This window comes from Morus notabilis, unplaced genomic scaffold (genome assembly GCF_000414095.1).
Source record: "Morus notabilis unplaced genomic scaffold, ASM41409v2 Scaffold1886, whole genome shotgun sequence".
NCBI classification, from domain to species: domain Eukaryota; kingdom Viridiplantae; phylum Streptophyta; class Magnoliopsida; order Rosales; family Moraceae; genus Morus; species Morus notabilis.
Genome location: NW_010364809.1, coordinates 1,217 through 14,350, shown reverse-complemented (window position 1 = coordinate 14,350; position 13,134 = coordinate 1,217). Strand labels below are relative to the sequence as shown.

Sequence of the window (13,134 nt, the reverse complement as noted above, 5' to 3'; positions counted from 1 at the left end):
CCCCCATTCCCCCATTATAAGGACTTTCAGCGAGTTAATATTGGGAGCTTTTTTCCTCTCAGGTTGAAGAACTCTTCTCACTGCAGAATAATGGAACCAATGTGGAGACTCGCCTGGTAAATCAGCACCTATTCAAGGCTCTTAAAAGGTCTAATTTTCATATTTTGGACATAAGTCACTTGAGTGAGTTCAGAGCAGATGCCCATCCATCTACAGCTGGAGGAAAAAAGCACGACGATTGTATGCACTGGTGCTTACCAGGAATTACTGATACTTGGAATGACTTGTTTGTAAAGCAGCTAAATAACATCAAGCTTAGAACCTGAAACACATGTTATATTCATCTCCAAAATTTGCCCTCGCTTAGGTTTATTGCTGCAGATGTGTACATCATCACCATAGGGGAATCTGATGTTAAATGGAAGTAGGTTTAGTCGCAATTTTGATACATCAATCAACTAAGACGGTCCATCCCTTCTTGTCCTTGGTATGTCCTGTTTGAGTTCCAATTAGGATTGCTTGCGGGTTCGGGGAAGCTGATTCTCCTTCTGGCTTGTACTCAATCCTACATTGACTCGCGCTTGAAGGCAACCAGTCAAAGGCGCAAGAAATGGGTCACTTTCTATAAATCATAAAACTGTTAGCATATCTTTGTGGCATTGCTGCGCAACTTTTATCCTGAGGACTGGTGCTAGTAACAGGTTTGAGACCGAGTACGGCTGCAGCTTCTATGCAGAAAACGTCATCGCCGCTTCAAGCAAATCATCCGCTGGAGTAACATGTTCCTCAACCTGATCAAGATGTGTGACTTCTATTTTTTTTTTTTGGGTGAACTCGACATATTGTCAAAGTTTGTTGTATGATTTTTGTAATTCATCTCTTATATTTTTGCTGTAATGATTTACTTTCCCTCTCTAGCGAAATGTAAATTGAAAAAAAAAAAGAGGGGGGAAAGTCAAGCAGTGAATGCTAGTTAGTTATGAGTTATGACTTAATAATCTGTCTTCGCAATATGGATTTCTTTCTAGTTATGATTAATCTGTACTCCTGATAGATTAGATGCAATTTAATCACTTGTGTAAACAAGATAAGATGAAATTTCAATGACACCCTCTAGAAAGGCGAAAACACTGTTTTGATGAACAAGGATTTTCTTTATCAGTTGCAAATTTCTGGCCTAAGAAAAACTGTAACGCCTACGAAATAGATGGAAGGATCATATACAGTCGAGAAAAATAAATTGAACAAAATGTTTTTTTTTCTTTCTTTTTTTTTGAATTTCAACATAACTTATGTAGGATATATACTATCTGGCAATGTAGCAATATGCACTGTATGCTTCTGTAGTATTTTGAAATTTATATAGTAAAAAAGCATATATAAAGTATGAATTCATAATATCCATTTTCGGGAGGAAAAAAATATTTATTGCATGTAAGGTAGTTAATGCTTTGTAAGGAAATGATCACATTTAACACGTGTAAAATATGTAGGATATAACAAAATAGAATTACATTAAAAAAAATAAATAGCAAAGTTAGAAAGAAACAAACAGTAAAGTAGAACATATGACCGTGTTTAGAATTGATCCCGTTTTTATTTTTCACATTTTTTAAGAAAGAAAAAATAAAAACGTTTTCAAAACGGCGTTTGACGCAATAAAGACAAAAAACGAAAATGAAAATGATTTTTTGATTTAGTGTAAAATGAGAGAGAAATGAAAAACGACTTTTAATCGTTTTTCATTTTTTGTTTTCGTTTTCTCCTCTCTCGAGCATAGAAAAAGAAACAGAGACATTAATGAATTTTTTATATTAAAAATAATCTCTTAATAAAATTACCAAACACATTTTTAAAAATAATTTCTATATAAGATTAAAAATATTTTTATTTTTATTTTTATATAAAAAATAAAATTATTTTAAAATGAGTTCCAAACATTTCATATATGTTTCTTAAATAGCAGCGAAATAATATATATGTTTCTTAAAAAAGACAAAAAAAGAACAAGTAGAACATTATATATATAGTAGATATAGGCGTGTGTAAATCCTCAAAAAAATGTAGATATTGGCATATGGTCAGTTTGTATTTTCTAAAACGACAATAATAATAATAATAACAAAAACTGAAAGACATATGGTAAATAGTACACTGTCGGTATGTAGTTAACTAGACAGCTATGCCACTTAATTGAAAGGGGAAAACTGTTAATTTCTCAAAAAAGAGAAAAAAAAAAGAAGGAAAAATCTATACCATTAATTATACTAGTATAAATGTTTAAAACATTTCGTAAAACTATTAATGGCATTGTTATCTTTCCAATATGCTTTTATTCCAAAAATATATAAGAGATGAAATGGAAACATTTTTTTTTTTTTTTTTTACAAATTTAAAAGAAATCAATGGATAAACTGAAAAAAAAAATGAAATTAGGAGGAATATTTATGTATAAACAGGTCTAGATATAAGAATTCTCTGATTAAGAAATAAATTAAAAATACAAATATTAAAATAAGCCAACGAATTTAAGTTTACCTGCAGTAAATCACAATTATTGTTATTATTATTATTATTTTAAGGAATGAAGAAAATCACAACCTGATAACAAGTACAATTACAAACCTTTATTTATTTATTTATTTATTTATTTTGCTGAATTACAAACCTTCTTTATAACCATTGCACTTAAAAGAAAACGAGATTTATTTTTCTTTTCTTTCAGTTAAAAGCTCAGTTGACCTCAAGGGTCCACCCCATCTTGTCCTCAACACGCCCTGTTTGAATTCCTATTAGTGTTTCATACAGTTTCTTAGACAGTGTCTCTTTCCCCGTTTTATATTCAACCCTGCAATAACATGGAGATAAATCTGACCAAAATCAATATATATATAAATACATATTCATAATCGACAAAATCTGATACAGATATAACAGTTTAAGACAAAACTCTATTAGTGGAATTTTTCTTTTTCATACCCTAGCGTAAAAATCTCAATATTTATGTACCTTTTATCCTGATAAGTTACACCACCAACAGAATTAACGATCACGGCAGTTCCGGTGCAGAAAACTTCATCAGCTTCAAGCAAATCCTCCACTGGGATCAGACGTTCCTCAACCTGATCATGGAAAACGTTGTAACCGCATGAACCTAATTTTTCATTTTAGTACGTCCCATTTAGCTGCTAGGTGGTACCAGTACTTATATGCGTACATGTACGGTAATTACATTATATGTTTAACACAGCTAGCTACTTTTGTCCTTTTCTCTACTATGATCCAAGTTTTCACCTTGTCACTTTATGATTCATAAAAAAAAAAAGTAATAAATAATAATAATAATAATGGGTTGTTATAAATATTAAGATTAATCTCACAAATGATTTTTGAGGTTTAGCTTCAATCTTATTTTAATTCATGACTTTTCAAACGTTGCACAGTTGGCCCTTAAGATTTTATTCTGTTTTAATTTCGATTTTTCTGTTATTTGACGGAATCTGTAAAAATTATGGACAAAAATTAGAAACATATAAAGTTTAGAGGCTAAAATAATACAAAAAATCAAAAGTTAACTTTTACATATAGACACAAAATTTTAGCTGTTTTTAATTTTAGATTATAATTTACACTTTCTTTTAAATTTTAACCCCTAATTGATGGAAGGATTGAATCTGAAACAAAGTAAAAACTCTAAAGACCATATGTGAGACGTTTAAAAAGTTAAAGACTAAAGCGAGATTGACTGTAAATCTCAGGGACTATTTGTGAAATTAACCCTAAATATTAATTAACACTAATTATCACCTGGTAACCAAAACCAAGAGCAATCTCAATGATGCTCTTACGTGTGACCCCGGGAAGAATTGTACCCTGTATTGCTGGTGTTGAGACAACGTTACCCTGCAACAGATAACTTAAATTACATAAATATTATCTCTTGTATGTTTCGTATAGAGTGAACATATATATATATATATACATGTATATTGGATTTTTAGATGGTAGAGAAACATTTCCAATGATTATTTAAAAAAAAAACAATAATGTTGATCATACCTTCACTATGAAAATGTTACATACAGCAAGCTCTTCTACATATTTTCCATGCGCAGAATCTAAGAATAAGACATCAGAGTACCCTTTGGCTTTTGCTTTAGTTTGTGCTAGGTAAACCTACAAACAAAATTAGACAACAAAAATATGATAACTTAATTCACTGATAACCCATTAAATATAATGATGAGACAATTTTTAATAAAAAACTAATCAACCGGCCTATAAATATAGCCCCAAATCTAAAACTGCTTACTAATAGTATATTGAGAGGAATTTAAGTAATCAATGCTTGGCCACAAATTAAATCAACTATTTCAAGAACTTGATAAGTGACACATTTTTTTTTTTCAGCAGAAAAAAGGGCATGCGGGATGTCGTGCTTACAGGTGAGTAGTTGGTGATAGACTTGACACCTCCAGTTCCTCCAGGCATTGCTCTTTGGAGCTTGTCCTCTACAAACAATTTGAGAGCTGGCCGACCCTACCATTTGCACCACAAATGAAAACAACCAGATATTTATGATTCGTTTAGTACCGAGGATTTAAATCATGATTCTGAAACTATAACTATGATTCATGATTTTAGGTTTAAATTATGATTCTGAAATTATGATTCAGAATCAGGGATTTGAATCACCTTAAATCAAGAGGGGGTGGCTTTAAAATCATGATTTAAGCTGGTTTAAAACATCACATAATCCAAACCAAACACTAATTCTAAATTGTGATTCAGAATCACTGTAAACAAACACTGATTCTGAATTAAGATCCATAATCATGATTCTGAATTAAGATCTAGAATCATGATTCTGGATCTATCTACTAAATGCACCCTTATATATTTTAGAGGAACTAATTAGGCCTAGCTATTCTAGTTGTGAACGATAAAAATAAACTCAATTATCACATTATTTAGATATAAACAGATTATAAATCTATAAAAATATTGAGTCACTACACTTCGAGCCCTTTGAAAGCCTTATATCTACAAAAACTCAACGAGTAGGCACGACCTGTCCAGTACGATTGGCCATGAGTTCAAAGAATAAATCTAAAGTCTAAAGTCCAATTTCTACATAATAAATCTAACGTCTCACTCTTACCTTGTGATAATTACCAACCGGAGAAGCAAATATTAAGAAAGTATATTCTGGTGCCGGAGCCAGTCCTAGAAGAGGTCCACTTCCCATGAGCAGAGGCCTCAGATACAGTGCTCCTTTCCCCGGAGGTGGGACCTATTATATTAATTGTATATGTCTCTTAATTAATTTCAGAAACAGATCCCTTTCATTAAAAAAAAAAAAAAAAAACCTCATTTACTCTGCTAGTTTGAATCACAACTCAAGTTTTTACCATAGTATTTTTTCTCATAAAAATTCAAATTCAATTATTCTGTTACAGTGAATTCACATTTTAATTTAAGTTATTAATTTGAATTAACGAAATGAACGAAATGAACGAGGTTATATAAGATGCATGAGAAGGTAACAAAAGAGTGATACATACGAAACGGTTGTTGGCTATAACTGTTTGTTTTACAGCGTCAACAAATTGCTCAACAGTTGGTGATAACATGCACATTCTTTCTGCTCCCATCTTCATGCGCAGGGCGTTCTGTTCTGGCCTAAATAGCTGTATACGACCATCTTCTCTTCTGTATGCTTTGAGACCTTCGAATAATCCCTGAAACACACGATTACCTTACATATGAGCTCTTTTTCTTGTTAAAAATTTTTCACGAAGAAAAATTCAAAAAAGGAGCAACCGGCATTAGCATATTCTCTTTTAAGAGATCATATTTTCCCAAACATTGACAACAGTGAATGCTCGAAGTTATTCGTAATAAAGTAGGTGTAGCACCAATAGAAAATAAGGTACACGAAGGCCGCTTGAGATGGTTCGAGCATGTCCAACGTAGACTGCTAGAAGCACCAGTTAGTGTTTAGGAGGACATTCTTATACCTAATACTAAGAGAGGGAGGGGAAGACCAAGAATTACGTGGACCGAAGTCGTTAGAAATGACATTCTAGATCTAAACCTTCAGAAAAATTTAATTTCGAACAGAGCCGTGTGAAAAAGTAAAATCCATATAACCGATCCCAATTAAGTTAGGATTGAGGCTTGTTATTGTTGTTGTTGTATTGACAACAGTGAATGCTTTATTGTGCGGTCCTACCTCTCGAGGATGAGCATTTTACTCCAGTCCTATTGAATGTGCTAGTTGTAATGATACATAAGGAGTGTGGTCATGAATACTTTAAATCGAGTATTATGTTGGATTTTCATTTTTAAAACTCTCAAAAGCCCACCTAACACTTGAGCGTTTAACTATAAATGGATGGTGTCTTACATATAATCTTAGTTAACATGCATGCTAATGTATTACCTGTCCATAGTTGAGGACTCCAGCAGATGGGCTCAGCTCGATATTCCCGTAAGGAATAAGCTTTCCATGGGAAAAATCTCCTTCTTCTATTGAGCATTTCATCACGTACATATAATCAGTTGGAACAGCATCAAATCCAAGCTCATCCCAGTTGACATTGGCGTATTGTTCGCCATCTCTGCCATTACACAGCAATTTTTTTTTTTTTTTTTTTTTAGAGACTTTAGGAGATTAACACAAAAAACAGAGTGAAACGCTAGCCAAAAAAAAAAAAAAGAGGTATTTGATCGACAATTATATAGATTAAATTGTCATGATTACCTGTGGGGTGTAGTTTCACCGCTTGTTTGCACAGGAGGAGGAGCCATATCTGCAAAACTAAACTTTTGAAACTGGTAAAGTTGAATATCAATATAAAACAATGTATTCACTAGTTATAATGTGGGCCTAAATTATTATTATTATTTTTTTTGTTTTTTTTGTTTTTTTTCATAAGTGACTCCAAACTTTCAATTATAATGATTTTAAGCTTTATGATGCATTTTATTAAAATCTAAAGTCTATGGTGTACTATGACAAAAACGAATAGTTTAAAGTGAACGTAGTAAAATTGAAGCGACGCAAAATAAATATCTCAGACGTGTGACAAAAAAGAAATATCGCTGGCAAAGGACAATTTTAATTTGCATTCTCGTGAGTGCTAATGAATACATAAAATGACAAACCTACTAGCAGAAAGGAATCAGAAGTTCAGTATATAAAACTGACTACAAAATCAGATATCACAGGAGAACGGTTTGAGGGAAAGGAATCAAATGTTATGCCATGCAACCACCGAAAATGTTGCGATATATATACACCTTTTTCTGCAGTTATTACTGTTGATTTAACCGATTAATTAATTAGTTAATTAGTGATTTTCTGGGTATTAGTTTGATCTGGTTAGCATTTTTCCGATTCCTGCCTAAGCATCCAGCTAACATATCACTGTGTTTTAACCCCTTGTTACATCTTACATGAAGATTGATATAATATTATAATATGTATTCCTGGCATAATAAATTATTACTTTTTGTTATGTTTATATATATACATATATATATATATATATATATTCTCATGGGTCGCTTTTGTGGGACTTTGTGGGACTTTAAACAATCTATGAGGCTAAGGAAGAGAGAGAGAGAGAGAGAGAATAAGAAGAGATTCTAAAAAAAGGAAAAATAATTTATAACGTGAATGATGATTGATATGTAGTATTTTGTACATTAATATATATATATATATATATATATATTATGCCTTTCATGTATTTTTTAAAATGTTAATGTCAAACTCCACTCCATTTATTATTTAACACGTAAATATTACTTTATTATTTTTTATTTAAATAATAATATACATATATCATAAAGTGAATATGTTAAAAAGTAAAAAGAACGAGTGATAAAAAAAATGATGCTAATATTTTTCATTATAAAAGAATAATAAAAATGAACCAAATCCCATTAAAAAAAAAAAAAGTTTAGAGACGAATCACATCAAGCTTTTAACTTGTTTTTACCCTTTTAAAATCAAATGCGAACAATTAAGCACTTTAATCGTTATTGAAAATCGTTAGAATCTTATCTGTCTTTATATAAAGTACATCTTTGTTAACCTTAGATTGCACAAATCGAGGCAAAAACTATTTTAATATGCATTATATACACACACCTATATATGAATGGTTCATTAGCATTAGAATTACTTATTGGAAATCAATTGAGTGTCGTCGCAATTTTTTGATATATATTGGTGTCATGTTGTCATGGATTGCACAAATCGAGACGAAAACTATGATATTAGTAAATCATTATTCGCATAAGAAATTAGATCAAATGCTATCCGACACGTCATTTTACTTTAAAAAGAAAATCACTATAAACCAACATGTCGCTCTTTATAGCTAGATAAATACGACATATCATGATCTAATATCTAAATGACATGTTTTTCCCAAAAAAAAAAAAAAAAAAAAAAAAACAAGAAGAAGAATAAGGGCACATGAATTAGAATTTAGAAGCCACTAGCTGTTTATCCGCGCGTTGCAACAGGTAATAAAAAGTAACAATCAAAGGGATTGTTAACAAATTTAAGTCACAGAAGATAGGTCAAGTGCACAAATGGAGAGAGCGACAATATATTAGCAGCAGTTTTTCAACAAATTGTATAAGATGTATGTGTCAGAATCAATTACAATTATTATTGCCATGTAAAGGAACTGATTAAAACGAAGTACAGTAAATAAAGATATGTGTGCGCATCCAGAGTTGAAGAAGTAATAGAAAAGACGTCGATATGAAGTAATGCTTCAAGTGTGAAGGACGAATGTCGACTAAGGAACTGTCAAGGACAGTGAAGGATTGTCGTAGTAAGAAAATGAGGTAGTAAATGATAGGGAGCGTGAGAAAATATAGACACATAACTAACTAAATAAATAAAGAAATGTGCAGAGAAAACAAAGTGACTTAAAAAAGTAATAATACATGAATATTATGATATTTTTATACAGCAATGATGGCTCAGATACTTAATATTTTCGGCAACTTCGGCAACATATGATGGATAAATAAACTTAAGCCTCATTCACTTCGCAAATTTGAGTTTTCATGAACATTTCTAAGATATTATATCCATCATATAGATTATAGCATGTATGTCACAGAAAATGACCGGTGAAAATAAAATATAAGTTTGTCCAAAGACCACCAAGTGACCTAAGAGAACAAAGGAAAAGCATTGATTTTTTTACGAATAGGAAAGAGTCAAAAAATCAAAAGCAAGTAAAACAGGGAGATCAGACGAAAACAAAGGGAAAAGAAGAAAAGGCAAAAACAGCATAGAAGAGAAGAAAGCCAATGTATGTATAAGTAATCTTTTAGAGAAAGAATTGTGTAAAAAGGGTGGAAGCATTGGAATAGGTGAAGAAAAGGACAAAGACGTAGCTAAGAGGTTTAAGTCAAGAAAGATAGGCAAAGTAAGAATTGAGGCAACAAGAACACATTGAAAGCAGTTTTTGAACAAATTCGATGGAACTCACTCTGTCAGAATGGAATGTCATAATATTTTTTCTTACGGATGCCATAATATTTTTTCTTGGTTGTTGGCCATTGTTTTAGTTCTCATTTCTAACATGTGTTATACCTTGTCAATGAACAATCATGCTTATAGACATAAGAGAATATTCAATTTGATTACGGTATAATGTTGTATTTGTATTTTAAAAGCATGTGGAGAATAGATATTTCTATTTCTTAAATATGAAACGTGAAATATCCATCAAATAAGTGTGAAGGGCAGTAAAGGATGCAATAGTGAAGATATAAAGTAGTAAACGGTAAGGAATCTGAAGAAATATAGATAGATAAATAAGCAAATGAATAAGCAAATAGGCCTAGGGAGAAAAAAAAAGAAGGAAAAAAAAAAGCTAAGAAAGACTAATGAAACATGAATGTAACAATATGAAGTACTAAATGATAGGAAATGTAAAGGCATATAAATAAATAAGCAAACAGATGAATGGACAAATGAATAAATGGAGAAAACAGGAAGAAAAAAATTACAATATGAATATCGCAATGTTTTTATTTGGCAATCATGGTTCAAGTATTTGATATTTTTACTAACGTGTGATGAATAAACCGTTTTGTGGCTGCCTATTATGGGCAACTGCACAAAAACATGAAGATTAGCAAGATATCATATCCATCCCATGAATTATAACTTATTTGCCACGGAAAATGACCAACCGGAATAAAATATGACGTTGTCCAAAGACTACCTGGTGAATCAAAAGAAAAAGGAAAAGGCAGAGATTTTGTTACATGTACAAAACGGGCAGAAAACAAAAACCAAATCAGAGAGGCTGAAAATTTAAGAGGACCTAAAGCTGTTTGCTCGGGAGCAGAAAAAAGGGAGGGAAAAAAGAAATAAAAAAAGGAGGGAAAAAACTAAAACTGTCATTGCACAGCATTATATGCAATGAAATGGAGATTGATCAACAATAGACAACTCTGACTAAATCACTGAGGATTAAAAGATAAAAAAGATATTACAGGGACAAAAAAGTATATATTATATAGATAAATAAATCGCAGCTCAAAAAGTGAAAATACAAATATGAGCGTTAGAAAATAACTTGAAATCACAGAAAAATACGATAGGTAAATAAAAACAGGTACAAAAATGAAAACTCAATATCGGAAAAAGGAAGCTAGTATACGTGTAAACAACTTTTGAAGTTAAATACTAATCCGAAGAAGGCAAAAACATGAGAATAAGCAAAAGAAATAGAAAACAGAGAGTTAGCAACTCTAAGCCAAGAAACGTAGACAAAAGCAGAATCCAAATGAGGAAGATTTATTCACAGCAATCTCTGGACAAACCATATTAAACTCAATGTGTAAAGGTCGATTATGTTCATCACTGCCATGTAAAAAGGGGAAAAAAATAAAACAACGCAAGGTAAAACATATGAAATGAAGATATGTATATAAGCATGTTATTAAGACATAACTAAACTGCAAATCAACACTGGGGCATTAATAAGTGATGGAACATAATAAAAAGAAAAAAGAAAAAGAAAACAGAAAGAATAGACAGATATCAACAATATTTATCAAGAATAAAAAGAATTTTTTACCAGGCCTTTACATCAGTAACAACCATTACTTAAATAATAGAACTATACATCAATAAAAACAATGAAAGGAAAACGGGACATATTAATAATGCTACAGTAAACGGATATATCCAATATCAACAAAAGACATTAAAAAGTTATCAGCAGAAGCTGTTAATAGTACCTGAAGCGCTTCAAATATTGTCTTAACTATGAGATATCAGCCAACCAAAGGGAAAGACAGGTGGTCAACAAAGTAGTAAATGATCGGGAATAGAATGAAGGAGTAAATGATCACAGGCGAAACAAAACTGAACAGAAATAGTCAAAGACACACGGATAAAGGAATAAAGCAATAAATGATCAACAATGCAAACAGTGAATGACCAGAGATGGAACAAAGGAAAAGGAACGCCAAGTGCAAGAGAAAGGGCCACACACATATATGATAAATCAATACAGAGTAGCAGCATTCATACTAGTTACTATGAACAGTGGATGGCCTCTAGTAATGTAACACGTAGTAATACATACTCAGCTTACAAAAATTGGAGGATTAAAATTTCCTAACTAAGCAACAAAACCAATATAGGCCAAGGAGCAATTCAAAAAATAATTGCCTCATAAATAGGAAAAAGCAGAGGCAAGAAAAAAGGGAAAGAAAAAAAAAAGGGGGAAAATTTTTTCCCCTAAAATAACCGGGATTCTAGATAATAGATGCTAAAATTGGCGCAGATTCCAGAAAATGCACAGGGAAAAAAAATAGCAATTCATTTAATATGTATATACCAAAATCACCACAAATCATCAACCCAACAAAGCAAATTACCCATACGCGGCATAAGATCAACCAAGAGAAAGTCCACCGATGCAAATAAAGCGTGTGCACAGATAAATCCATCAAAGAAGAAGATAAAGAACCTGCGAAGAAATTGAAGCAAACAACATGCATTACCAAAAATTAAAAAAAAAACAAACAAAAATCAACCGTGAACAATAAATTGTAGTACATAGAGCATGTAAGGAAGCAATAATTGGACAAAAAAAGCAAGAAACAAAAATATTGAAGCAATAAAAGAAGAAACCCAAAGTAAAAAAGAAAAGAAAAACACTACCGGAAGAAACCCAGAGAAAAAAAGAAAAGAACAGAGAAAAAACAATTGTGAACAAAAAACTATGGTACATAGATCAGCTAAGGAAGAAATAAAGAGAAAAGATTGAGAGCGGAAGAGAGAAAGAACATGAAAAAATGGCAACAGAAAGAAGACCGAAGTAGACAGAGATCGAGAAAGAAAGTGAACCTAAAGCACCGAAATTACCTTAAATTCCAACAGAAAAACAAATCAAAGAGGAAAAAATGGCAAGACTACTGACAATTTTTTGCTGAAAAAATCAAATGGAAAGAAAAGGAAAAAAGAAGATACCTGAAGGACTTGATAGAGTGAGTGGAATACGTAGGCGTAGGCGGTGGTAAACTCCTCTTTCCGGTAGTCGAAGGGAAGCTCGTTAGGTCTAGCTCATAGCTAAGTGGAAATATATCCTTTTTCTAATCCAGTTAAATTGCTCCACCACGGGTTCCCTCGCAGGGGGTAAGCAAGTCTATCTGGGTGTTCCCTCCGGTGAAGATCAAGCTTCCATTTCTTCAAGCTTCTGCGAAGAGAAGCGAGAAAAACCTAGAAGAAGGAGGAGAGGAGAAGAAAAAACAAAAGAGAGGACCGACCACTATTTCTTCAAGGACGACCTTGAACAGTGAATCGCCAGACAAAGGAGGTCGTAGCGGTAAATCGAGGGCAAAGAAGAAACAGTCAATTAAGTCTGCGTGAACAGTGACTCTCTTTTTAGTATATTTATAATAATGTGTAGATATGCAAAACGACATTCGTTTCTCAAATTAAGAGGTGCCTCTATCAGTGAGGGAAAAACGACAGAAAGTTTAAACGTCATGCCATATATAAAACGACATGTTCATTTTGTTAAATTAAGAAGCGGTTTCGTACGTGAGGAAATAAGTCGGTAGTTTGACAAA

General features: G+C 32.1%; 2 protein-coding genes across 7 annotated transcripts in view; one reads left to right on the top strand and one right to left on the bottom strand.

Annotated features, from left to right (window-relative positions):
- The window catches only part of LOC21385783 (protein trichome birefringence-like 13), a 3,708-nt gene extending 2,605 nt beyond the window's left edge, over window positions 1–1,103 (top strand). Inside the window, exon 6 of the mRNA XM_024171441.1 lies at window positions 63–1,103. Coding sequence (XP_024027209.1) covers window positions 63–326 — 264 coding nt within the window. The 3' untranslated portion in view covers window positions 327–1,103. The remainder of the gene's footprint in view (window positions 1–62) is intronic.
- Window positions 1,104–2,605: 1,502 nt separating this feature from the next.
- LOC21385782 (putative branched-chain-amino-acid aminotransferase 7) lies at window positions 2,606–12,913 on the bottom strand. 6 transcript variants are annotated; one of them, XM_024171431.1, is made up of 10 exons: window positions 12,533–12,913; window positions 6,767–6,823; window positions 6,446–6,623; window positions 5,565–5,741; window positions 5,162–5,293; window positions 4,444–4,539; window positions 4,060–4,176; window positions 3,808–3,903; window positions 3,010–3,122; window positions 2,606–2,848 (listed from the first exon to the last, which is right to left on the bottom strand). In XM_024171431.1, the coding sequence occupies exons 2-10, from the start codon at window positions 6,811–6,813 to the stop codon at window positions 2,734–2,736; spliced, it is 1,071 nt and encodes a 356-aa protein (XP_024027199.1). In that variant the 5' UTR covers window positions 6,814–6,823; window positions 12,533–12,913; the 3' UTR covers window positions 2,606–2,733. The 6 variants fall into 6 exon arrangements, with proteins under 6 accessions (XP_024027199.1, XP_010105298.1, XP_024027200.1 ...); XM_010106996.2 differs by having other exon boundaries at window positions 6,767–6,815; XM_024171432.1 differs by lacking the exon at window positions 12,533–12,913 and adding an exon at window positions 11,938–12,002.
- Window positions 12,914–13,134: the final 221 nt, after the last annotated feature.